This window comes from Archocentrus centrarchus, chromosome 15 (genome assembly GCF_007364275.1).
Source record: "Archocentrus centrarchus isolate MPI-CPG fArcCen1 chromosome 15, fArcCen1, whole genome shotgun sequence".
Taxonomy (NCBI): Eukaryota; Metazoa; Chordata; class Actinopteri; order Cichliformes; family Cichlidae; genus Archocentrus; species Archocentrus centrarchus.
Genome location: NC_044360.1, coordinates 25454030 through 25481079, shown reverse-complemented (window position 1 = coordinate 25481079; position 27050 = coordinate 25454030). Strand labels below are relative to the sequence as shown.

At 40.5% G+C, this 27050-nt stretch overlaps 1 protein-coding gene across 1 annotated transcript; it reads right to left on the bottom strand.

The window, feature by feature from the left end:
* Window positions 1–1145: 1145 nt before the first annotated feature.
* On the bottom strand, window positions 1146–16130 carry spmip7 (sperm microtubule inner protein 7). Its single transcript, XM_030748517.1, has 9 exons — window positions 15710–16130; window positions 9793–9890; window positions 7416–7483; window positions 6861–6999; window positions 5584–5651; window positions 5449–5490; window positions 5101–5208; window positions 3829–3903; window positions 1146–1864 (listed from the first exon to the last, which is right to left on the bottom strand). The coding sequence occupies exons 1-9, from the start codon at window positions 16128–16130 to the stop codon at window positions 1714–1716; spliced, it is 1170 nt and encodes a 389-aa protein (XP_030604377.1). The 3' UTR covers window positions 1146–1713.
* Window positions 16131–27050: the final 10920 nt, after the last annotated feature.

The following is a 27050-nucleotide window of genomic DNA, read 5'->3' as shown; positions in this document are numbered from 1 at the left end:
AAGAGTGAGCTTTAAAGAGGTGTGTGTGTGTGTGTGTGTGTGTGTGTGTGTGTGTGTGTGTGTGTGTGTGTGGTGGGGGGATTTGTTCTTTGTCTTCTAAGCAGTTAAGAGAATCCTATCATCTAACTCTAAAGAAAGTCAAAAAGTTACTTCTCTAAGATGTTCCTCACATTTCTAAAGCAACTTTTAGAAGTCATAAATTACTGATTACCACTGAAAAAGCTAAATTCAGCAAAGTTAACAGTAGTAAAAGTCTGGCTTGTAAAAATTAAGCTGTTGAGCACAATAATCTGGTGGTTAGACATCAATCACCAACACAGCTGTGAGCTGATATCATGCCAAAAGGAAGGCTGCTGCTTCTAGATTCACCGAATTCACAGCAGCATGAAGGAAACGGATAAATCTTAACCAGCGGTCGTAACTTCGTAACTTTTCACACATGAACTTTAATCACCAGCGTGGCCAGTGGTGCATTATTTGGTAACATGTTGACCACTTTTTAAAAAAAAAAAAAAAGAGAGTAACAGATTGTAACCTGAAATTCATTTTTTACATTGCACTTCCTACACACAATAATGCTCTGTGACACTGACAGCTACTTTAGAAGTCACTCAGTTCTCTGTTTATGATGAGGTCGATGCATTTTATGTCATTTTGCTCTCTGAGTAGAGAGTGCTTTGGACGATTAGCTTGCAGCAGGGGCTGCAGGAGTTCAGAGGCAGCTTACAGTCATTGAGTAAGACATGACGTATGTTATCTGCAGACTTGCTAATATTACCTGTTAGTTTATATTTGGGAGTTACTCGTGTCTCTCCAGAGGTCAAGGGCCTCACTGGGAGGGCCTCACTGCTTTCATTTCGGGCAGCAAGCTGCTGCTGTTCTATAAAAAGCTTCAAAGGTAGCAGAATTAAAATAATAAGAAAATTTTGATCATTCTTTATTTAAGTCCCCTAGCTTTATGAAAGTGCAATAATAACATACTGAAGGGCCAAAAATAATGACAGTAAATTTAAGACAATTAAAAAAAAAAAACAAAGTCCATACATGCATCGACGGTGTGCTAAAGTACAAATCCTCATGAAATGTAAATCTAAACAAATTATAGATGAAGAGAAACAGGAAAACCAGCTCATCCCTATTTCCTGTCTAAGCGTCAAGCTGCACAAACCACAGACATAAAGCTATTGCTGCCAGGCACATGATAATAATGTCAATGTGCATTACAATCACATCTACAGAAAACTAACACCTCTAAACGATGCATATAGCGAAGACTACAGACAGCATTTCAAATATAAATGAGCCTGTTAGTCATAATGGATCTGTGAACCTGCCATCATTTGTATACTGTTAAAAATATAACGATAGAGCTAAAAATCCTGCCTTCCCTCACTATTTTGTCCCTCTCTTTGCCCTTCATGACAGAAACAATGTGTGGGCTGAAATGCACCCACCCACACACACATACACACACACACAGACACAGAGAGTAAGCAAGCGAGTGAGTCAGTGAGAGAGCAAATGTTTAAGAGGACAATGCAAACACCCAGAGTTAGAAAACCACTCATCTAAATCAGGGAAATTATGATAATGGGGCATCTCATTATTCTTTAACTCACTCTGAATCATTCACCGACATCGCATCATCGTAGACGTATTCACATAAACAGATTGGATGGCATGAATAGGAAGCTGACACCTTCACACCCTCTCTCATCTGCTTTGTCTAAAGTCTTGCCATGCACTTGTGCACGAGACAGGAAGCACAGGTCTCAGGAAGGGGCTGCAGGGAGCCACGGTGGTCACCGTTCTGGACAGGGGCGCCTTGTGACCAAAAACAGAAGTTCCCAATTCTTTGAATGTGCTGTGAAAAGATGTGATGATATTTATGAGTCAATGAATTACACATCATTTTAGATGACGCAAAAATCCAAGAACCTGACTCTAATCTTCGTAGTGAAACACGGAGCAGCTAAGACTGCTGCAGGCTGACACAAAAAAATACCCTTAGGCACTTGTGTTATGAGTGAGCGTTGGCAAGCAAAAATCCCGGGGATGTCTGACCGTTGCAGCAGACAGTTAATCAATCCAAGCACTTGTCTTTTTTTTCTGTTTTGGGGAAGAAAAATATGGGAGGCCAGCCTAATCAGCAGAGGAAACAGATCTCGGGGGGGTGTCAGGCACCAGGAAAATGGATCTGGGTTGTGAAAAACCACCATTACCACGAGCTGCTCTGGATTCAGCCATCTGGAAGATGCCTGCTCCAAAAGCCGGTAAAGTTCGCTAAGCTGGGGCCCAACTAGGAAACAGGTTTGCACATCCTTAACAGACAGCCAACACTCCCAGAGAGGAGCGACGTTCGCTCTGCACAGTTAAAGGGCTCACTCATGCGAACGCATATTTTCAGTGGTGCGCTGACAATTAAACACCTTAAGACTTTTTTTTCCTGAAATGAAACAGTTTCAGTTGCTTTTGATGAGATTTACTAAAATAAATATGAAAAAATAAACCGTAAAATCTTTTCAACAGCAATATATAACATCTCTCAAATTCCCTACAGTACCTGTCTGTCTTTAGGAATGCCATCCATTGTTTTTAATCTCTTTTTTTTTTTTTAACATTTCCAATTACTGAGACCTTTTCCAGCTGACCATTAACTTGCACCTCACCAGCCCACTCATGCAGAAAATAAGGTATACTAAACTTTTAAGCAATGCCACTCAAATACGTACTAGCACAAAAAAAAATGAAAAAAAGGAAGATTAGAAAAGAGTGATTATTCAGTATTTCTCATATTTATCAGAGCACATTTGTTGACGCAGTTTTAATCTTGTAGGCACATTTGCCTGTAACACTGTGAGCTCTTCTAGTTTCTCTTATATTGTGCTCTTTTATTTATTTTTCTCCAGTATCTTTCTTCATATTTTTCAGAATTTGTTTGGCGCTGTGGTGCAGTGGTTAACACATCTGCCTTACATTCAAAAGGTCCCAAGTTTGATTCTGGGAGGAGATACAAGTTAGTGTACTCCTAGTGCCGATCCCAAGCCCGGATAGGTGGAAGGGTTGCGTCAGGAAGAACATCCGATGTAAAATCTGTGCCAAATCAAATATGCAGATCCACACTTTAATGAATTGTTTGTGTCTCTTTTTTTGCCACTGTGTGCCCCGATCCTTATTCCTCTGACATCTATTACTCTAAATATGTTCAAACATGTCTTTTTGCTGAGCACATGCCGAGATGAAGTGATCACATGATAAATCTATGTAAGGATCAATCTGTTCATTGTCTGGTGAAGATTCAAAGAAGTACGTTTCAGAGCCACCTGGTCTAATAGCAGACATACTTCACCTTGTGCACAACTCATGAAATGGGTTTCACAGTTTGTAAAAGGACTGTTTGGCTTTATTTATTTTTAAATGATTGCTTATCAGGCCCACTGCTGTGTTGTTAATAATGTTTACTCTGAGTTGTAGTCCATTTTCAAAGAAATGCCAGTAAATCATGGGAATCTGCATGGCAAGTTAGAGTGCAACCTCATGTTGATGGACTGCATTGGATCGCCCTCTAGTGGACTTTTTTTCCTTCACTGCATTCAAATCATTTCTGAGGATATAGGAGCAGTGCTGGGAGAAACAAAATAAAAGTGTGAAGTCAACCCACAAATTTATGGCTTGACTGATTTCAAAAGATGATGAAATAAACAATACAGACTATATACTATATTTTTAAAAAATGTTATATTTTATAGGACATGATCAACTAGAAATAAAAACATCTTAAAATAACTGAGTGATCTGAGCTTCATACAAGCTGCCATTCAGACTCACCCAGATGAGCATGCAGAGGCCGCAGCAGAGTCAGCATAGGCAGCCTTGCCTGTGTAGCCAGGGATGGTGGTTCGACTGGCACAAAAAATAAATAAATAAATTTATATATATATATATAAAAAGACATTATAGATCAGAATCAAAGACTAAATTTCATCTTGTCAAAGGGATTTTGAAAGATAATCCCTGTTTAGATACCTGACATGTAATTTAAAAAGTCCAAAATATACTTTGTGCTTAACAACAGCTCTGGAAAAACCACAGGAAAAACGTGCGTGTGCGTGTGTTTCATGTCTTTGCTTCTGCTTCATTTTTTAACCACCAGTGGGCAAAAAATTTGCCACCTTTCAGATTTTTAGTGCTTAAAATTGAAACAGGCTGTAGTGCAAACAACAACAAAATCAGAAAACAGCACTGTAATGGTATGATCCTGGTCCTGTTTAAAGCTACCTTCATCCTTGCATCACTTTTCAGGACTCTGCCAAGTACCAATAGGCTGTTTCAGCATGAAAAACCATACAACTAGCTAAATAAAAGCAAAATAAAAAGCATTGAGAGGAGCACATAAATATATTTTGGAGGACTTAAAAAAAAAAAAAAATCCTAGGAACTGCTGAATATCAATGTCAGACACATGACTGATCATTTATATCAGAATTCCCTACAAGGTGAGATCTGCAACTTCTTATTTCCACTTGTTGAACTGCAGACATGCACTGGGGCTGCTATCCGTGAGACCCTACCAGAAAGCCTTAATATGCTTTAGTCATATTAGAAAAAATGTGATGCTTGCTGCTTGTTGGCTTTGCAACTGATGGTGCAGCGACTATTACACAGAGGAGCAGCCACACTTTGACTTGAAAAAAATCTATCCTAACTTGACATGCACAGCATGAATAACAAGTTAGAAGTGTTGTGAAACAGAGTTGCCTCCCTGTCTGTGTGGGGATTTTCAGAGATGATGGTTAACGTGCTGCAGATGGACTCCCTCAGACAGACTGTTTTCTTAGTCTGACCAATATGATGATACATGTCAAATAAGCCGATTAAAAATATTCTTGTAAATACTGTGTAGATGAAGTTCATAATTATTCTAAAGATGTTACACTGACTGCAGCAATAAATAAACAGACTAGCAGGCTGCACGGTTTAAGCCCACTGTGGTTTCTGAATAATTTTCATGGAGAAGAAAAAAATAAATAAATAAAAAAAAACACCCTCTGCTTTTTTCCACAAGCGGCACCCTGTGTGTGCGAGGAGGGTGCGTCTCACCGCGCTGTAGGTGTGTACGGAGGAACGATGCTCCTCTTTAGGGTCAGAGGGTGAAAGTCTTCATCCATGTTGTCAATGTTATCCATGTTGTCAGAGCCGATGGTGCCACTGCACATACATGAGAACCCACTCAGAAATGATGGTGAAAGTGCTTTCAGAAAACAGCTGAGTCACATCTTTACTACTTAAACCAGCACCTCTGCTTCCAGTTAAAGGTACTTAGTGCTTCATGGTAGCAGACAGGTTGTTTCTCGGCAGAATAAATGTAGCACTGACCAAATATCAAAAAACAGCCTAAAGTTTTGCACAGTACTCTGTGTGGTGACAGCTCAAGCCTGAAATACTTACGTGTACAGAGGGATCTGACCTGATCTCGGATATGTACTGCAGCTGAAATACAAGAAAAAGAAATTAGAGCTGCTTTACAAATTCTAATAGCGACTAAAAGAGGAAATGAGCTCCCGCTGATCAGTGAAATCTTACAATGATATCGGTTTCTTGGCATCATTCGTCAATCGAAGCTGTCGTCTGCTCCACTCGGCTCCTACAGACTTAGAAAGAACGGAAACAGGAGCTGCTTCATCAGAATTTATCAACCTGTATCAGCTTTATTCATCTTCAGGTCATAAACAACCTTATAGGTACAACAGATGTGCATGTTTATGTTTCAAGCCCTAAACTAAATCGCCGATTAGACAGCGCTCTTTTGAAAAAGCACATCAGCATTAAAATCTTTACCCCACTTATTTACAGCATTAAAGGAAAGGCCTGCTGGGATTTTGCTGATTTTAACTGATCCCATGAAAAGATTTGTGAGATTTTTCCAGCTACAGTGTAGCAGTGGTCCATGTGAGACTGGCTCAAAATAAACTGCAGCGCACGTGCTCACTGTAATGAAGGAACATGTTACCCCTGTGCCACGGCGTGGCTGACTGGGGTGTTTTGAGCAGATTTTTTGGACATCTGCAGTGCAGCAGAATAACCTACAAGGGCAGCCAGTGGGAAGTTTCCAGGTGGGGTGCTACACAAACTGGATCAATGCAGTAAAAAACACACACACACACACCCACACCCACACACACACACACACACACACACACACACACACACAAAACACCACAGAATCTTTGTTTGTTGTGGCAGTTCCACCCAGTATGAATCTGTGTGGTACTAGTTGGATTTTGCAGCTCTGCACAGCACTTTGCTGTTTCTTTGGATGTTGCTCCAAACATCATTTAACTAACACATTTAAAAATCACTCAAAAATGTACAAAGAAATACAAGAAAATGAAAGGTCAAAATTTTGAGGCATGCTTTAAAAGCAATGTTAGTTCGAGTAATTGCTGGATGTGGCAGCAACAGCAGCATCAATGCCAGAGAGGAAGAGCAGATTTATTTTGGCCTTTTCATGGAAAAGACAGAATTATAGAGAGATGAATATAAAGTTGGGTTTTTTTTACATATCTGCTTCTTTCAGTCTCCATGCCGCACACACTGTGTGCTAAAAGGTCAAAACTGACATGTAACAAGCTGCATTTCTTCTTCACATTTATCATTTTTACTAAAACCAAATACAAAACATTAACACATCTAGGCAGGGGTTATTATGAAAGCTGCCTTTGAGAAACAATAACCATCCAAATATCGGATTTCTTTCAGTTGTGGGAATGATGCAAACCCCTAGAAGTCCACAGCGGGAGCAAAGAAAATAGAGCTCCAGCCTCGGCAGTGTTTGCCAATGTTTGCTCTCCGTGGCTCACCTGCCACGGCTGAGGTCGGCTGTTGTAGCGCCTCAGCGAGGCACTCTCGCTCACCGGGTCTGCCAGCTTCTCCAGGGTTGTTTCTGGTGCCTTCAAGTGCCGCGGTATCTTTGTAACCCATCCAACTTCCTCATAACTCCTGCAGAGAAATGAGCACTTCTGGCCATTAAACATGTGGACCAAGCGCCTTGAGTGCAATTGATTAACTTGATTCCCGAAAGTTATTTGCTTTCATTTGAATTCTTAACCAGCCCCCCCTTCATTGCACAAAACATATTAGACAGCTTATTAACTGGGGAGCTGATTCTTCCCTGAGGCTTTAAACAAGGCTACAGTTCATCTGCATGATTTCATTAAAGAGTAATTAAAACAACAAGAGGACATACTGTTCCCTGATGACATCACGGGAGCACAAAATCAAACCCACTCACTCCTGGTAACCCTCAACACAACGTGACACCGTGTGTGGACTTTACATAGGAGCAATCAGGAGGTAAGCTTTGTTTAACTTTATTGTTATTGAAAGAAAACAATTAAAGGTCCCCGTTTTCTGACCTGTGTGTCGCAGAAGTGTATCTGAAGTGGCGAACCGCCGGTGAGATATCGGTCTCCACTCCTGGGCCCTGAAAAGAAAAAAACAAAACATTCATAGGATTGTTAATTTGTTTCGTTTTCAACTGGAAATCAGGCAGAAACTTTAAAAAAAGAGCAGATTTTGATGGATGAGACAGATATAGTCATTAATTCCTCAAGACTAATTTGTGGTTTTTCTTTCTTTCTTTATTTTAAGAAATACTTTTTCAGTGTGAGCTTCATGTACGTATTTTTAAAACATCTAATTAACACATCTAATCATAAGTGTATACTTTTTTTTTTTATTTTCACCAGCACATTATTAAAAGCTGTAATTTCTCACTTAAAATCTCACCTGGTATCAGACCATTAATTAGTAATGGCACCAGCCAAATGGTCTTCCAAATCATCCCTCATAAATGCAGAAAGCCTGACACAATCTCTGCAAATTCATCTGAGCTCAGATTCATCAAGTAAACATAAATGGATAATGAGGCTCATCCTACGGGGGTCAATGATGTCTGAATCAAAATTTATGGAAATCCATCCAGGAGTGGTTGAGATCTTTCAGTCGTGACCAACCAGCAGGCTGTAATTACCACCCCTAAAGCTGAGTGTGCCTAAAAGCACAAAATATCAGGTTGTTCTCCAAGTGACTAATGCAAAACAAAGACACCCAAATGTCCTGTGTTCACTCTAAAGTGCATCTGAGTGAGTCAATCAGAGTATTAGACGTTTTTACACGTCAGCGGCTGCATTCAGATTCTATTGGTTTTGTAGCTTCATGCATAAAACACAAGCCACGTAAACACAATGCTTCAACCAGAGCAAAACCAGAAGAATAACTAATGCAAAGTTAAAGTAAATTACCTTTTCCTCCTTTAGTTAAGGAGGGAGGGGTCATAAGGATATAAAGGACTGCTTGAACTTACTGATTTTAGCTAGTGGAAGTATAAGGGGACTGTCTGTGTGAAGGATGTTTCTTTATATAACAGTACTTTATTTGTACAGCAAGGAAAATAAAATGCAGTGCAGGAGAAGAAAGAAGTCTCACCCTAATGTAGTCAGCAGACTACACAATAAAGAAGAAATATATACTCAACGGTTACAAAGCATTTAACTCTTAAAGGGCAAGCATACAGACTGAATGCTAGAGCTAACTGATATTGAATTTTTAAGGCCGATAATCCAATATTCAGATATAACAGCCAAGAATTTTTTTTCTTTCAGAAACACAAAACAAACAGATTTCCCTAATGTTTCTTATGACTCTGCTCGCATCAGCTGTGTTTGTGGCAATCCAAACACCTGTGTTGCTAATAGGAGGAAGTTGCAGAGTGCCCTCTGGTGGACAACCTATGCAACGTTAACATTCCTAACTCATAAGGGTGTTTCTCCTATCTCTTCTTTACTTTTTTAAATTTTCCTTCATCGGCTGTTATAAATGGCAATACCAGTAGATCGGCAAATGGCTAATATCAGCCAATAATATCAGTCGGTTGGATTGTTTTAAAGAACCTGCTGAATTTTCTGCACAGTTCCAATTATTCTCCTGTAGAAATCTATTGAGTAAGCTTTTCTGTCTGACCTTGAGAGATTGCTACCAGCAGATACATAAAACAGAACAGGACTCAATAAAAGATTGATAAAAACTGTCACCATGAATCTGTCACTCTAGAACTTTTTATATTCTGGCCATCATTTACTGTACTGTCAGAACAGAGGTGAGAAGGTCCATTGAGTTCACTGTGCATGTGCTTAATTCAATACAAAAAAAAAATGCATTATCACCACTCGCCTCCTACACTTCACACTACTTAAAAACAGGCTTCAATCAAGTCGTTATTTACTGAACAAAATAACTATCTGCTATTACCGAGCACTGTGAAACCCCTCTTAAACCATAACAGTGCATTTCAAGGTAATTACGGTCATTTAAATTAGCAGTTTCAGAAACAAAATAATACAACAAGGTTATGTTCTCAAAGTGAAAACCTGCCCACATAATAGCAGTCTTATGTGAGGTGTGATGAGACTTTAAGTGAAGTACACATTTCTGATTTAATACTTAATATGTGCTTGTGTTATGATAGGAGAGAGATTAATTCAACGGCGATGTGATGGAGTGTAATGATAGAAAGCGAGCCAGCAGCATTAGTTCAACCAAAATGTTTCCAGTGTCTGCACTGTAGTAAGATTTAGTGTATAAATCAACAAGACTTTAATGTGCTCAGAGGAAAATGATGGGAAAATGGATGAATTGTTAATGTGTTTCATATCTCATTTGGGTAAAACAAGCAAATTGAAGGTGTCGCACTAAAACACAAAAAAACAATTCAGACAGTCAGTCATCACTCACCTGATTTCCAGGATGTGCATCAGGGAGATTGTTGCTGATTGTCACTGTTGATGGTGTCCTCAGTGTGTGAGGCTGAATTTTAACAGGATCACTTGAACCTTTGGATGACACAACAACAATACATAGTCTGACAAATTGTGAACTAAAACTATGCACAGTAGTATCTGCCCTCAAGGTCAAATTACCCTGCAAGCGGGCCCCGGAGCAAAAAAACAGCCATGGGTCCCTGCTGACCAGCTCCCACTCTCTGTGAATGGTGTATGAATGTTGGTGCCTTTAATTACCCATCAGGCACAGAGCACACAGCAGACTACAAATGCCAGCTTAAGCTTAATTATACAGTATTTAGCCTGGAGATGTAGATACCAACTAGCTATTACTGCTGCTCTTTAGTGGCTGCTCCAGGTATTTTATGATTCAGGGTGTTGTGATAATTGCAGAATACCTTTTATATATATGTTATTAAACAGTATATCAAGAAATGTTAAATACTGTTCCTGAGCAGTAGTAACTTTGGCAGTTAGCTCAGTTAAACAGTGTTAAGTCCTTCCATAAACATAAGGTTTTTTTAAATTAATGTTTACATATTAACTGTAGAAATGCAATAACAGCTCAAATGTGTGCAATCGAAACTAATTTTAAGTTCTGTCTGGACCTTCAAACTCAAGATATGAAGGATCATACCTATGTTTTATGATCTGAGAAGGGGTCCCCTTCACCAAAGAAGCAAAAACGACAGAAATAACAGTCTCTCCAGGAGCTTAATAAAATGCCACCCACTTCCTCCTCACCTCAAGCCTAATTTCCTGATCTGAAGTCAGAGCTCTAATACACAAAAACGTGCGTACATGCCTATTTATTCCAGATTATTGAACTGGTTATTATCAGCAGATTAGACATGTGAACCTCTGGTCTCTGGACAGCTGATGGGCTAAATAATAACAACAGCTGGTTATAAGCTAACATTATGCCTGCTAATGTTGGGTAACAAGAGATGAAGGGTAGCTAGAGTTTTTGAGGTGATTCAGGATTAAAAATGTAAAATAACGCAAAATATTTAATTGAAACCTTTGTTTTTTTTATGTGTTGATACTATTCAAATATAATTTGTACAAAAATTAATGGTCATCATGGGGTACAGGCTAATGTTTTTGATCTCACTTGGCTGACTGAAAAACATGTTTGTCCTGATGCTTATAGCATGTTCAGGACTTTGCTGCGCACCGTTTCCTGCTGTGTGACGCAGTGATGCACTGTCAGTTCACCTGTGCAGGTCTCCCTTTTCATCTTCTCCCGTATCTGTCCCACCAATCCGCTCTTTTCCCCGCATCGCAAGTGAGCAAAAGAGACAGATGGTTTACCTCCGATGTCAGCGTTCAGATCCTTTGCCTCCCACCTGTTTGGAAAATCCCTGTTTCCTTTTCGTTTGGTCATTTTTGGGGGTCAGGCAGCTTAAATGTCACTGTAAAAAGTGCTGACCGATGTCACTGATCAATCAACAACACGGAAAACGGGTTAGCGCACAGTTTTTGGCCTGCCGGAAGCAGTTGCAATGCATTGTGGGATTTGTAGTATAAGTAGTGGCAGCGCCATTTACCCATGGGCTATTAATAATAGCTATATGAAATCATCTCGCAGGCCATACAAAATTAGATCAAGGGCCTTAAGTCTGAAACATGTGACATAGAGAAAAACTGCAGTACGGAAGTTAAAATGTGCAGATGAATTGGCCCCTTAACAAGTGGGAGCAGCTTTTAGCGGATAGCATTAGCTTGCTAATTAGCATTAGCAACCCCGCCCCTTGGGGCGGGGCCCTGTTATGATGTCACTGTCACATCAAAGGCCCGAATGCATAGGCGTGCCTTAGCTGCAACACAAAGCACATATGTTCACCAGAACTCAAAACACACTGCTTACTTTGGTAGCGTTTTAAGTTCATTTTAGACAAAATGCATAATAGCGCAGGTGACGGAGCACATAATCACCTTAGGCATAACGAACAGCCACGACGACAACGACGACGACGTCGAACGAGACGAGTAATTCGGGAAGAAGCTCGTATACTTCCAGAGCATTGGTTCTGGCGCTTTCTGCTCCGCGTTGGGCATCCTAGTCTCTTTGAATTCGCTGAAGACATAGCACGGCAACCCATGAACCCGGAGCCTCTGCAGGAGGAGGTCGCGGTGGTAGCGGCTGAACCACATTTTCCCCTCATCAGAGAAGTTAACAACCAAAATATCTTTCTTGGTGATGGTGACAACAATGAACAAAATGTTGTCAACAATGAACAAAATGTTGTCAATAATGAACAAAATGTTGTCAATAATGAACAAAATGTTGTCAACAATGAACAAAATGTTGTCAACAATGAACCAGGTGATAGAGCACATAATCACCCTAGGCTTAACGAACAGCCACGACGACGACAACAACGACGACGAAGAAGACAAGCAATTCAGGAAGAAGCTCGTATACGTCCACGGCATTGGTTCTTGCGCTTTCTGCTCCGCGTTGCGCATCCTAGTCTCTTTGAATTCGCTGAAGACATAGCATGGCAATTCATGAACCCGGAGCCTCTGGAGGAGGTGGAGGAGGAGGAGGAGGTCGAGGTGGTAGCGGTAGGGGCTGAACCACATTTTCACCTCAACAGAGAAGTTAACAACAACCAAAATATCTTTCTTGGTGCTGGTGTCAACAATGAACAAAATGTCAACAATGAACAAAATGTTGTCAACAATGAACAAAATGTTGTCAACGATGAACAAAATGTTGTCAACGATGAACAAAATGTTGTCAACGATGAACAAAATGTTGTCAACGATGAACAAAATGTTGTCAACGATGAACAAAATGTTGTCAACAATGAACAAAATGTTGTCAACAATGAACCAGGTGATAGAGCACATAATCACCGTAGGCTTAACGAACAGCCACGACGACGACAACAACGACGACGAAGAAGACGAACAATTCGGGAAGAAGCTCGTATACGTCCACGGCATTATTTCTTGCGCTTTCTGCTCCGTGTTGCGCATCCTAGTCTCTTTGAATTCGCTGAAGACATAGCATGGCAATTCATGAACCCGGAGCCTCTGGAGGAGGTAGAGGAGGAGGAGGAGGTTGAGGTGGTAGCGGTAGCGGCTGAACCACATTTTCACCTCAGAGAAGTTAACAACAACCAAAATATCTTTCTTGGTGCTGGTGTCAACAATGAACAAAATGTTGTCAACAATGAACAAAATGTTGACAACAATGAACAAAATGTTGATAACAATGCTTTGGTTGCGGGCATCGAAAATGATATTGAGCATGAGGTATTTGAAGATGCAATGGACATCCCAGAAGAGGAACCTTTGCCCAGTGTATCCAGAAAGCGGTCAAGAGAGGAGGATGATGATGATGACGAAGAACAGCCGCGCCGACTATTCAGATACAGGGAGCAGTTTTCTGATAGTGACTCTGCCTCTAGCACACACACTCGTCATGTTGATAATCCTGCTGACAAGGACACGAACCCTGATCCAGGGACTAACCCAAATGTCTGTGATCACGCTGAAAGCAGTGGTGATGAACTTTTTGAAGATGCACTTGAAGAGCTTGACAACAGTGAAGCTGAAGGATCGAGGAAGCGGAAGATTGTCAAGAGGAAGAGGAGGAGGAGGAGGATGTGATTCCTAGAAAATTCCTAGAAAATTTATATATATATATGTATATCCATCCATCCATTCGCTTCCGCACATCCTGTTCAGGGTCGCAGGGGGGCTGGAGCCTATCCCAGCTGTCATAGGGCAAGAGGCAGGGTACACCCTGAACAGGTCGCCAGCCTGTTGCAGGGCCAACACGGAGTGACAGACAACCTTTCACACTAACATTCATGCGCTCAGTCACACCTATGGGCAATTTAGATTAGCCAATTAACCTAACCCCAGTAAATGCATGTCTTTGGAATGTGGGAGGAAACCAGAGTACCCGGAGGAAACCCACGCAAGCACGGGGAGAACATGCAAACTCCACACAGAGAGAGGGAAAGGCCTGGGAGGTGGTGGAATCGAACCCAGGCCTTCCAGATGGTATTCTATCTGTGAGGCAGCAGTGCTAACCACTGCACCACCGTGCTGCCATATATATATATATGTATATATATATATATATATATATGTATATGTATATATATAATTTTATTAGCCCTCAAAACACAACAGACATAGAGGAAGAGAAACAGCGGATTCTGTCCCACAAGAGCAAATTGTCACTGTGACACCCAACCAGTCGCGGGAGATGGCTGCCTCTCCCTGAGCCATGTTCTGCCGGAGGTTTCTTCCTGTTTAAAAAGGAAGTTTTTCCTTCCCACTGTCATCAAATACTTGCTCATAGGGGATCACTGGATTGTTGGGGTTTTCTCTGTAATATTGTAGGGTCTTTACCTTACAATAAAAAGCTCCAGGACCCCATTGCTGTTATGATTTGGGTCTACAGTACCGGTCAAAAGTTTGGGTACACTAACTTATTCATGGGTGAGTGTGTCCAAAGATTTGAATGGAACTGTATATAAAAAAAGCCAGTTAAAAGTTTGTGTCCAAACTTTTGACTGGTACAAAAAAAAAAAAAATGGTATAAATAAAATATAAATAAAATTGAATTCAAGCAGTATTCTCTCCATAGATTTTTTAGCTCATTCGCCTGAATGATGAGAAAGTAACAGTGGAAGTAACAGGAAGAAGAGGATGACATTTTATCCAGATGCCGGTCACGTTGTCGCTTTCCTTTGTGTTTTCGCTTCTTTGGTGAAAGAGACCCCTTCTCAGATGATTAAAACATAGATATGATCCTTCATATCTTGAGTCTGAAGGTGCAGGCACAAATTAAAATTAGGTGGAACAGCCGCTGTATTCAAGATGGCAGAGCAACATGGCGGCTTTCCCAAACCTTCTATGTATTTTTACTAAATTAATTCTAAATTTATAAGAATGCATCAGTTTGTTCAAAGATCTAATTACACACTAATCTATGTATATTTATGTGTACAATATTCTTTTTTCTATTAAATAACCTCACATGTCTAAATGCACTGAGTTGCTGATCAGCTGATTAGAGATTTTCATTAATGAGCAGCTGAACAGGCACCTAACAAATTGGCTGCTGAGTGTGTATATTATTTATTTATTTAGTCAGATTGGCTTCCACACTGCCCCCATGAAGGCCACTAATATGAAATGACCAGGAGGGGGCACTGCAGCACCCAACGGCACGTTGAATAACTCAGGGTTGAAGCTGCAACTAACAATTTGTTTTGTTGTGGGTGCTTTGCATATTGTTTCTGTAGAGTTTAATATATAAAGATTTTATATTTTTATTCATTATTTATTTTTAGTATCATCTTCACGGCTTTGGTCTGTCACCCTGTTGCAGCCATCATCCATAAAGATTACACTGGAAACAAGAAGACTGATGAAACAACCTTGAAACGCAACCAGAGAGCATGGTGAAACTGCTGCTTTTCAGCCAAGTGATAATTTATACTTTACGCAGTTTTAAATTTGTATTCACAATGTAACAGCACAGCAGATTTTCCTTTGGGGAAAAAAAAAAGTATATATAAAACTGACACTTTATTTTATCAATTGTTGATTATTCATTTGGTGTATCTTGAAAAATAACTGAGACAATATCTGGAAGCCAAACGTTACGTAACTCCAAACATCAAAGTACAAATCTAAAGGAGGATTTACTCCCACACGAGATAAAGAAAGCAAGAAGACTTCATACTTGATAAGCTGAAACCAAAGAACTGAAAATTTCAGCTATTTTTTCGGGCTCTAAGGGTAGCTGCCCCGTGGGAAATCAAACCTTGACTACAACACATTCACTATAACTTCAAGGCTCTGACTTGCACAGTATTTAAAAGGTGCTATTTTACCTCTCAGTCGTGCTCTCAGGGTTGCATGGGGGATCCTCCTGGAGTTCCAGGCCTTGTCCTCGCTCAGGTCTACACAGACCACAGAGGGGTTTGGGGCTGTTTGAGGCCTCTCTCTGAAACCAGGAGGGACCCACAGAGCAGAAGTCACATGATCAAAATCTATGAATTTCTGTCGACCTTTGAGGCCCAGGATCACCTCAGCTCCAGCACTCAGCCGACCACAGCAGGGGTCCAGCAGGGGGACATCATCTCGCAAAGGAGCCAGGGTGGCACACTCAGCAAAGGGATGAGGTCTAAGAGAGCCTGCATGTCCAGTTTTCACTCTATCTCTGCCACCATCTCGGTGCAAACTGGAGTTCAGCCGCCTGATGACGTGAAGCTCTGAGGAAAAAGGCTTGAAGGGATCCAAAACTGCCGTCATTACTGCCTGGAGAGAAATTCCTTGAAGGTTTCTGTGTGTCTGTGCAGCGAGCGCTCGTTGCCCAGAGACTGTGTTTGTTTCCTGCTCAGATCAAATTTCTGACATGCAGACTTGTTGGCTGTGGAGGTGCAGCTCCACATACCTGAGCACATTATTCTGTATTTGTTGTAATATTGGGAGCAAAGGTCTAATAAGCATCCCCTGGTATCCATTCTGGATGCCACACCCCACTGATTCACTTCAGGGGAACATTCACAACTAATAATATTCCTTCTGAGCTGCTATATTTTGGCAAGCTACGCCTACTAATTTATCAGTCTGGCCACATAAAAATGTTTAGTCAGCCGTGCCCTGGAAAAACACTCCACACAAATGTTGTTTTAGTGGCAAATGATAAAGAGAAGACTTGGCCCAGCCTCCGGGTTAGTGAACTGTGTGTCTCCTCCTCAGAGAATGCCACATTACTTCTTGTGATGGGTAAGAGCTGTTTTTCTTTTTAAAGTCATCGGCTTTTCCCTCAAGTGACCACAAGATGGAGCAGTAAAGCCTAGACCCAAGCCTGCACATGCTGTCCAGTCCCTCTTGAATTCAATGACAGTCTACAAATATCACAGCAAAAAATAAAAGTCTCACTTGTACTGTTATGATGACGCATTATGAATTTAAAAATACCAAGGTGACCATAAGTCCAACACAGACTTAGACCAAAGTCCCCGAAGAAACACTCATATTCCCTTCCTTTTTTTCCTGTTGTTCATGAAGGCTAAACAAGTTGTTTTCTAAGCCTGAAGTGCTTTTAGTTGACAGAGAAACTTCAAATATAGGCTCTGTTTTGTTTTTTTTTTTGTTTTTTTAAAGCCAACAGTAAACTAAATGAAAATTATGTAAATCACACAGCGCAAGCAAAAAGTGTTTTTACAAATGCTGTAATCTGGTGAATGTGCAGGCTTTGAAAGAGCTGTCTCATATTCACTGAAGCCAAAAGGCGCAGAAATACTATGTGCCTGCTGCCTATTAATTAGTCTCCTTGAGTTGTCTGAATTTAATGTGAAAATGTAAATAAATGCCTCGTAAATATACAGGCATGATACAGCATGCGTGTTTTATATGAATACTGAAAGCATCCTGGCTAGGTGGCATTTTTTCTTGGGCGAGAATTCATGCTAATGTGTCAGCGGTGGTGATGATGGTGATGCTTGCTGATAGATGATTTTTACTCGGGCTGTCATTAGGAAATGTAAACACCCAAGAGCTGTTGAAAAGGATGTGTTAAAAATAGCCTAATTAGAGTGATTCTGATAACCGACTGGTGAATATGCCCAACTCCCACACAGTGCTTCTCCACAAAAGGAGAGCACAAATGACACTTGTGAGATCTTATGTGGGTTTCTTTTGAAATCACTCTTCAAATAAAAAAAAATCATACAATTTGATGCAACAGTCTTATGGCTGAAAGTTTGCAGATTTTGGTACATTTCTCAGGAACTGGGTTATATATAGGGCTAGAGGGCCACATCATTTATTGGAGTTGGATTCCATTAATCCTTTCTTTATGAGAGATTCCTAACTACAACACACTATAGTCCTTCAATGCTTTTGTCTCCCAATTATTTCAGGGGTTTTTCCATTGCTGTAGGATTTTAAATACCAGACTAGGCTTGAGATGACTGCATTTTTCGCAGGGAATCAGATATTTCTGGAGTAAGGAGTCATTACCATCGGAGCAGCCCTTGTTACTGAATCCTGTGTTATTAGTCAGCTTGTCTGCCATTCTCTAGACTCCTCCACAGTCTCAGAAATAATTTAAATCTCACATCTCGCCTGTGGTGCCAGGTCCAATGCTATAGTGCGGCAGCCACTAATTTGCACAGTCTGCATTCATCTGAGAAATAACTGTTGCTCCAGATTAAGAAGCATTGTTGTCCTCGATGCTGCTGCTGCTGTCACTGCAGAGGGTCATCAAAGCAAAGTCGCAATTGTAGCGTTGGCTCTGTGAAGACAATATAGGCTGATGCTGCCCTGGGCAGTAAAGCCAGTATTTTTGTTAATTGGAGGGCTGGGGGTGACCCAGTATGACACCTCCGGATTGCACAGGCAGGGCTAGGAGGTGAGACGGCTACCTGGCACAATGGAGAGTGGAGAGGACACTTCAGAATGTAGACAGACAGCATCGTTTATCACTACAAGAAGGAGCTGCAAGAAAATTAAACAGATACCGTAAATGGAAAGAGATGACTGAAGCAGATGATGACAGATATTAATTTTGCAAGTGTTCGTATTATTCCTGCAGAAAGGTTTGATATACTAGGCGGCAATACCTGTGGGGCTATATCTCATAAAAGTAATTCCTTCATCCAGCTATCTCTGTATGCATGATATGCAATAGAGTTCATACAACAGAGCCCCGTCGACGTTTGTTGCATAAAGCATCGACTGCTGGGATTTCATCCATATGTCTTGTAAACTGCTGAAAATGCATGACCATATTTATAGCACAAGAGCCCTAAGTCATAACTTGTGGGTCATATTCATCACACTGTAAAGGCAGTGAATTGATTACTGTCTGTTGACCATGAATGCATTAGATTAGAGGGCAAATTGGCTGCAGTGTACTCTGTGTCATGATGTGTGTGGCACCCTCAACCATTTGGAAAAATCCAAGCAGAGTGCATAGATGCAGCTCCCATGAGCAGCAGGGGTAGCCATGTCCTCAGAGAGTGGCCGAAGGCTTTATTGTAGTGCTGCTTCCCTGCCCTCGGTTGCTGCAGCTCTCCGCTTGTCACACTCAGTTAGCTCAATGAAGTAATGAATATGCCGCTGTACATTTTTCATGAGGGAGGTGGGAGTGAAAAATCTGCTCCTTATAATGCTTTTAATATGGAAGTTTTCACACACCCACTTCCCCCGCAAAGCGCTCTGCGAGCTATCATGAAGCCACATGAGCATGATGTTTAATGTTAACATTCCCCAGGGGAGAGTCAGCATAATGCAATGTCACTTTCACTGATGAATATGGTGACTAGAGCAGATATACAAGCAGCTGTATATCATGACTAAGTTGGGATAACAGTGGTCTGCCCTCCTTTGAAAGAAGGCTTTTGCTGCACAGGGAAAAAATAAATAAATAAAAGAACTGGTGACTGATTCAATCACTTGAATAGGTGACTCAGGCACATCATTACAGTAATGAATTAGTTTATCAGGAAGCACACCCATAAGCTTCCAAAAATGGAGGACTATTAAGTATTCAGAGATAAACGAACTCAAGGAATAATCAACAAGTAAATAATTAGGCAAATGATTCCGGCTTTGCCTGTTTGTAATTATTTTAAATTAACTATTTAAAATCATTTAACATACAAGGAAGCAAATACCCACATAGTAGATATAAACAGTAAAACATGCCAACCAATTCTGTGTGTAACTTAATAAACCAAGCCACAGACAGAATTAGGACTACAGATCTTTTGGTTTTTACATGTTTTTCTGGAGATGAGTGAGGATCCAAATGCAGATACCAAAGCAGATAGAAGGAGCAAAGAGTCAAACCTTTAATTTGGCTGACATGCAAAGTCCAAATGAACTAAGTCCACGTAGCGGATACAAAGAGAACACAAGCTGAGATCCAAAATACACACAGGCAGCAGAGAGCTGTACAGGGAAAACACAGGCGCAAACAGGGAAGCACAACTAATGTCTTGGCAAAGGACAAAAGAAAGACAGCACTATATATATATATATATATATATATATATATGTGTGTGTGTGTATACACACACACACACTGTGGGCTGACTGGGGACAAACAGGGCACATACTGCATATTGTTACAATGGTGGAAGGTCATATTAAAACATGGCTTTGGCTTCAAATAATGGTTTCAAACAATGGCACCAGCACATGTACGGGTAATCCCTGTGATCCAAAAGCTCAGGGTTCAGAGAATTGCTTTTCTCCTCTTGGCTGTGAATGATGCTCCACACACCTGCTTTTCAAATTTTCTGTTTGCAAGGGGCAGCCATTCAAATGGCTTACAGGAAGGGGGAGGAGCTTCAGATGGTCAACGTGAACTGTGAACCATGCAGTCTAGTCTAGTAAAGTGAAGCAGGCCTCCTTTAATCGCCGCCTTCATTCTTCAACACAGCCTGAACTCTCTGAGGCAGCTTTCTTGTCATTTCTTTATTTAGTCTTCAGAAATAGTTCTCCAGGCTTCTTGAGGGACATTCAAAGCTCCTCTTTGGATGTTTCTGCCTTTTGTTCTGTTCTCTGTCACAATGATCCCACACTGCTTTAATAATGTTGAGGTCTGAGGTCTGGGCTCTGGGGAGGCCAATCCATGACTGATAGTGTTCCACTGTGTGTTTTTCTATCCAGGTATGCTTGTACTGCATACCGGGTGTTTGGCATCATTGTCATTCTGAATAATTATATCTGTTCTTTGCTGGATTTTTCCTGTTTTTTTGTTGTTTTTTTTTAAGGACACACTGCACACCAAGATGCTTGAAGGACTCGCGGGTCAAACAATAGTGACTAAGTTGGGATAGTAAAACACTATTTTAAAAAATTCCCCTGAAAATGGTCACGAACAAGGACTGAGGTGAAAAGCAGCCTGGAGAACTGCTGCTCAGGACCCATTTTAAAACTTACAAGAACATATGTATAGAAATGAGGGGTGGCTCAAGATTTTTACACAGTACTTTAGGCCTCCAGAACCAGTGACCTACCAATTACAATAGGCTCACTGCTCAAAGCACAGTTGTTAAGACTAAAATGGCAATATAGTTAAAAGTAAAAAAAAAATAATAAAAACTTGAACTAACTGACTAAAAACTTAACAAACCATCTAAAATCAATATCACCTGATGCACTTTTACTTAACATCAACTTCAAAATTAATTGAACAGATAACAGGTTATGTTGAGGAGAAGGTACTTTTAGCTCATCCGTTAAGGATGTGGGGCTGTTTCCTATCATTTCTGCTTTTAGGGATATTTTCTGCTCAGCCTCAAGGCGTCTGAAGGAGGCACACAGGACACCACTCCACATCTCTGCTTTTGATCTGTGCGTAATAACACATGTCTGATTTTCAATTACGAATAAGACACTGCATTAGGGAAAGATACACTGAAGGTAATGGACTTCCTCTGTTGTTTGGTAAGATGGACTTGTCCCTCAAGACCTCTGTTTCCATTATTAAACCACCTGCACAGTGCCCACCTCTGCTGTCTCCAGTCCTTCTGACCAAGGTGAAATTACCTGCTTTTGAACCTTAAACATTAAAGAAAAGAGAGGAAAAAAAAGAAAAAGAAACACAGAGGTGCCACCCACAATCTCAACCTCCAATTCCTCTGCCAGGTCGGACTTTTTGTGTTCTTTAGGAGGGCAGCAAACAAAATCTGCACTGTTGTTTGCATTGTGGTCTGACATCCTATAGTTTTCATAATCAAAATATCCCAGGGGATTGAACGGCAGCATGTGAGCCAGTGGCTAATACATTCACCGGGCACTCTCACAGTATGTATCAAGACCTGAATGATGAATTACCATACCGGGGCCTGAGAAAAAAAAAAAAAGAAAAGAACACCCCAGGATGAATGTTGTGTTGCAAATACAAACACTTAGTATTCTGCAGGGCCGAGACAAAAGCGGCTTCTTTTATGATAACCTAACAATTCACAGTGCCATCTCCAGTCTAACAGCAGCTTATGCAGATGTGCACGGCTCAGGAGCGCTCTGCTGTATTGAACCCCCACCCCAACCCCCAACCCCAACCCCACCGCCCAATTGCTCAGCAAGCAGGTCACATTCGTGTAGGCTGCCTGGTGTGGATAAAATGCTGAAACACTGTGCTCCGAGACACTCTAAAGCCTTATCACTCACCTACCTGGCCTAGAACAGTCTGTGATGGATAGGGCCAGATTGAACCTGCAGTCTGCTGTCCAACCCATGTCATTTAGAGAAAATAGATTTGCTTGCTCCTAGGCTTAGATTACTTCTTAACTCTTAAACAAAACCGAGCTATGGTTTGCTTCCCGTATACTACAAGACTTGTAAAAAGCAAACAAACAAACAAACAAAAAAAGCACTTAAAAAGCATATTTGTCAGTGGCTGTGTTGTGTGGCACAGTTGTGCCGAATGGGAAGCGAGTCAACACTGCAACGGTGACCTCATTTGGAAGCAAGACAAGGCAGAGAGTTGAAATTGAAAATGTGAATATCTAGCTAATGGCAGAGGGAAGCCAGAGATATAATACCAGATCTATAAAGGACAATTTGAGGCCCTCCACTCTTGAGACTCGGGCGCTCAATCATGAAGTGATTCACTCAGATTGATCAAGGAGCGTTGTAATCACATGGGAATGCTACATGTGGCACCAAAGACGACTCGCACAGGAGTCAAGAGATTCAAAGCTGGATTTAATGGATTTGAGGTGATGTGCTTAGAAATCCTTTCAGAAGGTGCAAATAGAATCCTCAGAGCATTTTACTGGCATTTAGCAGCTGTCCGGTGAAATTAATGCTCAGAACAGAGGAATAAATTCACTATCAGAGAAAGAGAAGGCTGGAATTTACTCAGTATTCTCACAGCAGAAATTCAAAGGGTCTGGCCCTCTGAAAGAAGAATCAGAAATCTACTAATGAACCGCACTGTTGATAACAGTCCCGCATTAAGCAGAAAGCCTAAATGCACTTACAGATAACAAGCTTTCTTTTATTTAAACCGATTCCGGTTAAAAGCTCACTGCTCCCTCTGAAATTGAAATAAATGCTGCAAATGTGATATTAAATATTCATAACCTTCAGCTGTCATCTAGCTTTTCCCATTTCAAGATAAATGTGCAACAAAAAAAAAAAACAAAAACATGATCCTACATAATTACTCACTTCTAATAAGTGAGAAGTCCATGAGGTAGATGAGTGCAAGCATTAGATATCATGAGCCCCACACACACATATTTGATATATGTGTGTTCACAACACCTGCGTGGTCTGGATGCAGGCAGGTAGCTTCCTTTTTTTCTCCCCTTTCTCACAGAACACTTTCACTTCTGTCTGATCATTGTCTCCCACAGCTTCTAATGCCTGTGATAAGATTGCAGACAGATAGGGCCATTGACTTAGGCTTATGTGAGTCTAAGAGAAAGCATGACAGTAAACCGGTGCCTTTAAAACTTTAGATGGAATTTGGTGCTGAAATGATTTTATTTAAAGCTTCAATAAAACTGCAGTTTTTAAACTGAGCTTTAAGGCAGAGAGGCAGTCTGTGAAAAAGCCTTCTCATTGTGTTGACATATTGATTAACTACCTCTTTTTTATGTTTTGCTCTGCTATGTGGCATAATGATTTAATAAAACAACAGGGGGAGTCTTATTATCAGTTTAAAAGGCTCCAAAAGGTTTCACAGATTACACATTTGCACCAAGAGTTTATTGGCCAGTAATCACTATCTCACACAAATGTGTGCAGTGAACTAATTACATGGTTTTCAACAAAAAAAAAGACTGATACACAATGAGAGGAGTGTGTCAGAAATTAAAAACAGTACCTAAAGATGACACATCGATAGATAGATAGATAGATAGATAGATAGATAGATAGATAGATAGATAGATAGATAGATAGATAGATAGATAGATAGATAGATAGATAGATAGATAGATAGATAGATAGATAGATAGATAGATAGATAGATAGATAGATAGATAGATAGATAGATAGACACTTAAATCACATAATAAATATCAGTACAAGGAAATAAAAATGTCAAAAGGACCCTTAATAAATATACAAAGTATTTTTTTCAGTCTTAAGACCTTACATGTCTTTTAAAAGTGTTTTGGGATTTGAGTGGCACAGTACTTTGGACTCAGGTCTAAAAATATTCCATTATTTAAAAAGAATGTGTTTTCTGTGAGTTTGATGAAAAAGTGTGGGACTGTACACATACATAGCACTAATGGTCACGTCATTTATAAAGCACAGAAAAACCTGTGATCCACCCATACACATTTCTATCTTCTTTTTTTTCTTTTTTTTTTTTAGCTTGAGTAGCTTGTCAGTATCAACACATCTACCTCATATTAATTAACCCATCCCTATGTTAGGACTACATAGACTCCGTATACTAGTATATACAAAATAAAGCTTCTAAAAGGATTCAAGGGGGGAAAACATCAGACAGTTTGACAGCAGAGACAAGTTAAACAAGAATGAAGCCCCACACTTGCTAATGAGCAGTTTGGAATAATTACAGTGATGATGACCCTATTCTGGGTGGACTTGCAGCTCCTGCTGTGTTTGATTCTCATCCACGGTGATTTTTGTATTTTACTTTTATTAAAGACCTCTGAGTTTTATCTATGAGTTGAAGCCTTTCCCCATTGTCTTTTAGCTCAAAGTGAAATTTGTCTGGAAATGGAGGAAGTAGAATCCATGTTTTCTACTGTGGTCTGAGACCACTCACTGTCAGCTGCTGTCTTCAAAGTGGCTTTGGTGTGCCAAGACAGCCATAAAACGGCAATAGGACAGAGTAAGTCTGATATCAGTTTGCAACTGAATGGGTCAAACTGGTAATTACGTGCAATCTGTTTGTGATTACACTGTGATTAACTGTGACAAATCAGCAAAAATTGCAAATCTGTTGCTGTCTACATACACTGAAATTCACATTAACTATTTATATTCATAGCGACGCGGTTGCTGCTGGACAATGATTTAACTGCAATAAATATAACTATTGCAAAGAGACCCATCACAGTTGCACTCATCAGTGTAGAGTGACGTGTTGGCAATCCGTCTGCATTCATAATTAGACGGCAGTTATTAGCAAACCTTCACCACTCTGTCTGAGAGTGATTGCAGTCAGTCTGAGTCACAGCACGACTGTTTGGAGACAGGTTGCCCACCACCAAGCAACCTGTGCAAGCACCTTGCACCCTCCAGATATTGAGGGTTTTGCACATTCAGCCTCTGGGCTATTAGCTGGTCACTGCACCTACTTGCAGTTGATCTCTGACAGCAAAAAAATAAATAAATAAATAAAAATAAAAATCAATGCGGTCACCTGGCAACCACCAACAGCAAGCAGTGCTATTTTACTCTGATGTGACTGAGCCATTGATGTAAGCTGCTGTGCAGGTAGGTCCAGCCCTGGCTTTGGTTTGACCTAATAAATGTACAGTGTGTGTTTAGTGCAGTTCTGCCAAAATCAGTGCATTAAAGTGTATCATTGTATGGCCACAGTAGAGCTCTGTGGGCTAATTTCTGATGCTCACCAATCACAATACTAGCATGCTGATGTTTACCTAGTGTAGTGTTTAATATATTAGCATATCAGCTGTAGTAAAACTGGAAAAATACCGCAAAACATTGTGCAAGTCCATCAGATAAATAATAAAATAATATCAGGGGATTCAACCTGAACAGATATGGCAAAAAAAAAAAAATACTTTAAGGAAGAGGGATGGCTTAAGTGATAACATGTAATAAAGGAATTAGAGGTGTGTGTTAGGTTGTAGAATTTTACTTACTACACTAGAAGCAGTGGCAGGACTTAAAATTTTAAAGCAACAAGGTGTAGAGTATGCTGCAGCTCACTGGTTGTGTCATTTGCCATTAAGTTTACAACACGTTTCATAATCTCTTCTGACGAGCCAATAACTCTGGAAGACGTTTGATTTTATGCCACGCTGCTGTGCTTTAAGTCATGTTGTGAAAGTGCTCACTGATGAAGATTTCAACTTTCTTTCGCTGACCGCAGTTTTGGTTGATTTCTCAAAATACGCCATGCTTTCATTTGAAATGACAGAGCTGGCCGATTGCCATAAAAGAATAATGAATTTCATCACCTACTGTAATATGAACACATTTCATCTCAGTGCAGTAGTGTGCATTGTCCAGAACAGGGCAGAAGCCTAATTATATAGTTACAGCATTGGGGAGACCAGGCTTAGTCTCTTATGGGTTTCTCCAACAGATGTGTCCAATTAATAGCCTGTCTTTGAAGGAGTGTAGATGGCTACTTCTCTGGGAATTTTATTTCAAAGTAAAACACCCAGGCTAGTTTCTGATGAGTAGACTTTATACCCAGTCCTAATTCTTCTGTCCAATACACAGATCTGATCTTAAGTAACCGCTGAAATATGAACTGATCTAAAGAGAATCGTGAATGTTAATGACCTGGACAGAGAAGCTTGAGGGAACAGATAGCAGCCCTGGCTGGAGCCATTACTTCACAGGCTGAGTGAAGCAGGTAAGCTGCTTGGGAAATTACACATAAGGGAGTATTATCTTGTAAAATGAAAGACTATACAGATAAAAAAAAATGGCAGCAATCCCTCTAAATGGAAGAAAAGAGAATGTGTGTGTGGGGATTAGTGTATAAGAGAGAAAAATCCCACAACCATTTACCACTTGTATGCACAAGAGCAAGCCTAGCTTTCCTTGAATGAATGAGGCTGATTTGAGAGGACTCTTACAGTCATAGGAATAGAACAGTTAAGGACAGCCAGAAAACCTTAATAGATCTGTGCCACTGCTCCCCTGCTGCTCTGTGAGAAGCCTGTCACGTAGCATGTACATGCATTTAGGCTTATTTACCTCGATCCTCTCAGCTGTCTGACAGGCACGTCTCACTGCTGGAGATGCAACATCGTTGTCTGGCAACCTCTTGATCAAAGTTTTGCAGCGTGGCCGGCACATTGCACAAAGGGTGACACGTCATTGCGCTGCTAATGTAAATGATGAAAAGCAGGAAGACAACATATGCATGCATTTATCACAGCCTGCCTTTCAGTGTTCATAACCTGGACCTAAATTATTAATCATCATTTTGATCTGCTGGTCGATGGGGCCCATGGCTGTGCATTCATTACGGTTCATCTTCAAACTAAAAAATGAAGGCAAAAAAATATATATATA

What these genes read in the sequence shown, in the direction of transcription:
- spmip7 (XM_030748517.1), bottom strand. Translation starts at nt 16,130, where the DNA reads ATGACGGCAGTTTTGGATCCCTTCAAGCCTTTTTCCTCAGAGCTTCAC. An exon ending in ATGCACATCCTGGAAATCAG is followed by an intron (nt 7,484 to 9,792) that starts GTGAGTGATGAC and finishes TTTTCTTTTCAG; the next exon opens with GGCCCAGGAGTGGAGACCGA. An exon ending in GGTCAGATCCCTCTGTACAC is followed by an intron (nt 5,209 to 5,448) that starts GTAAGTATTTCA and finishes ATGTATGTGCAG; the next exon opens with TGGCACCATCGGCTCTGACA.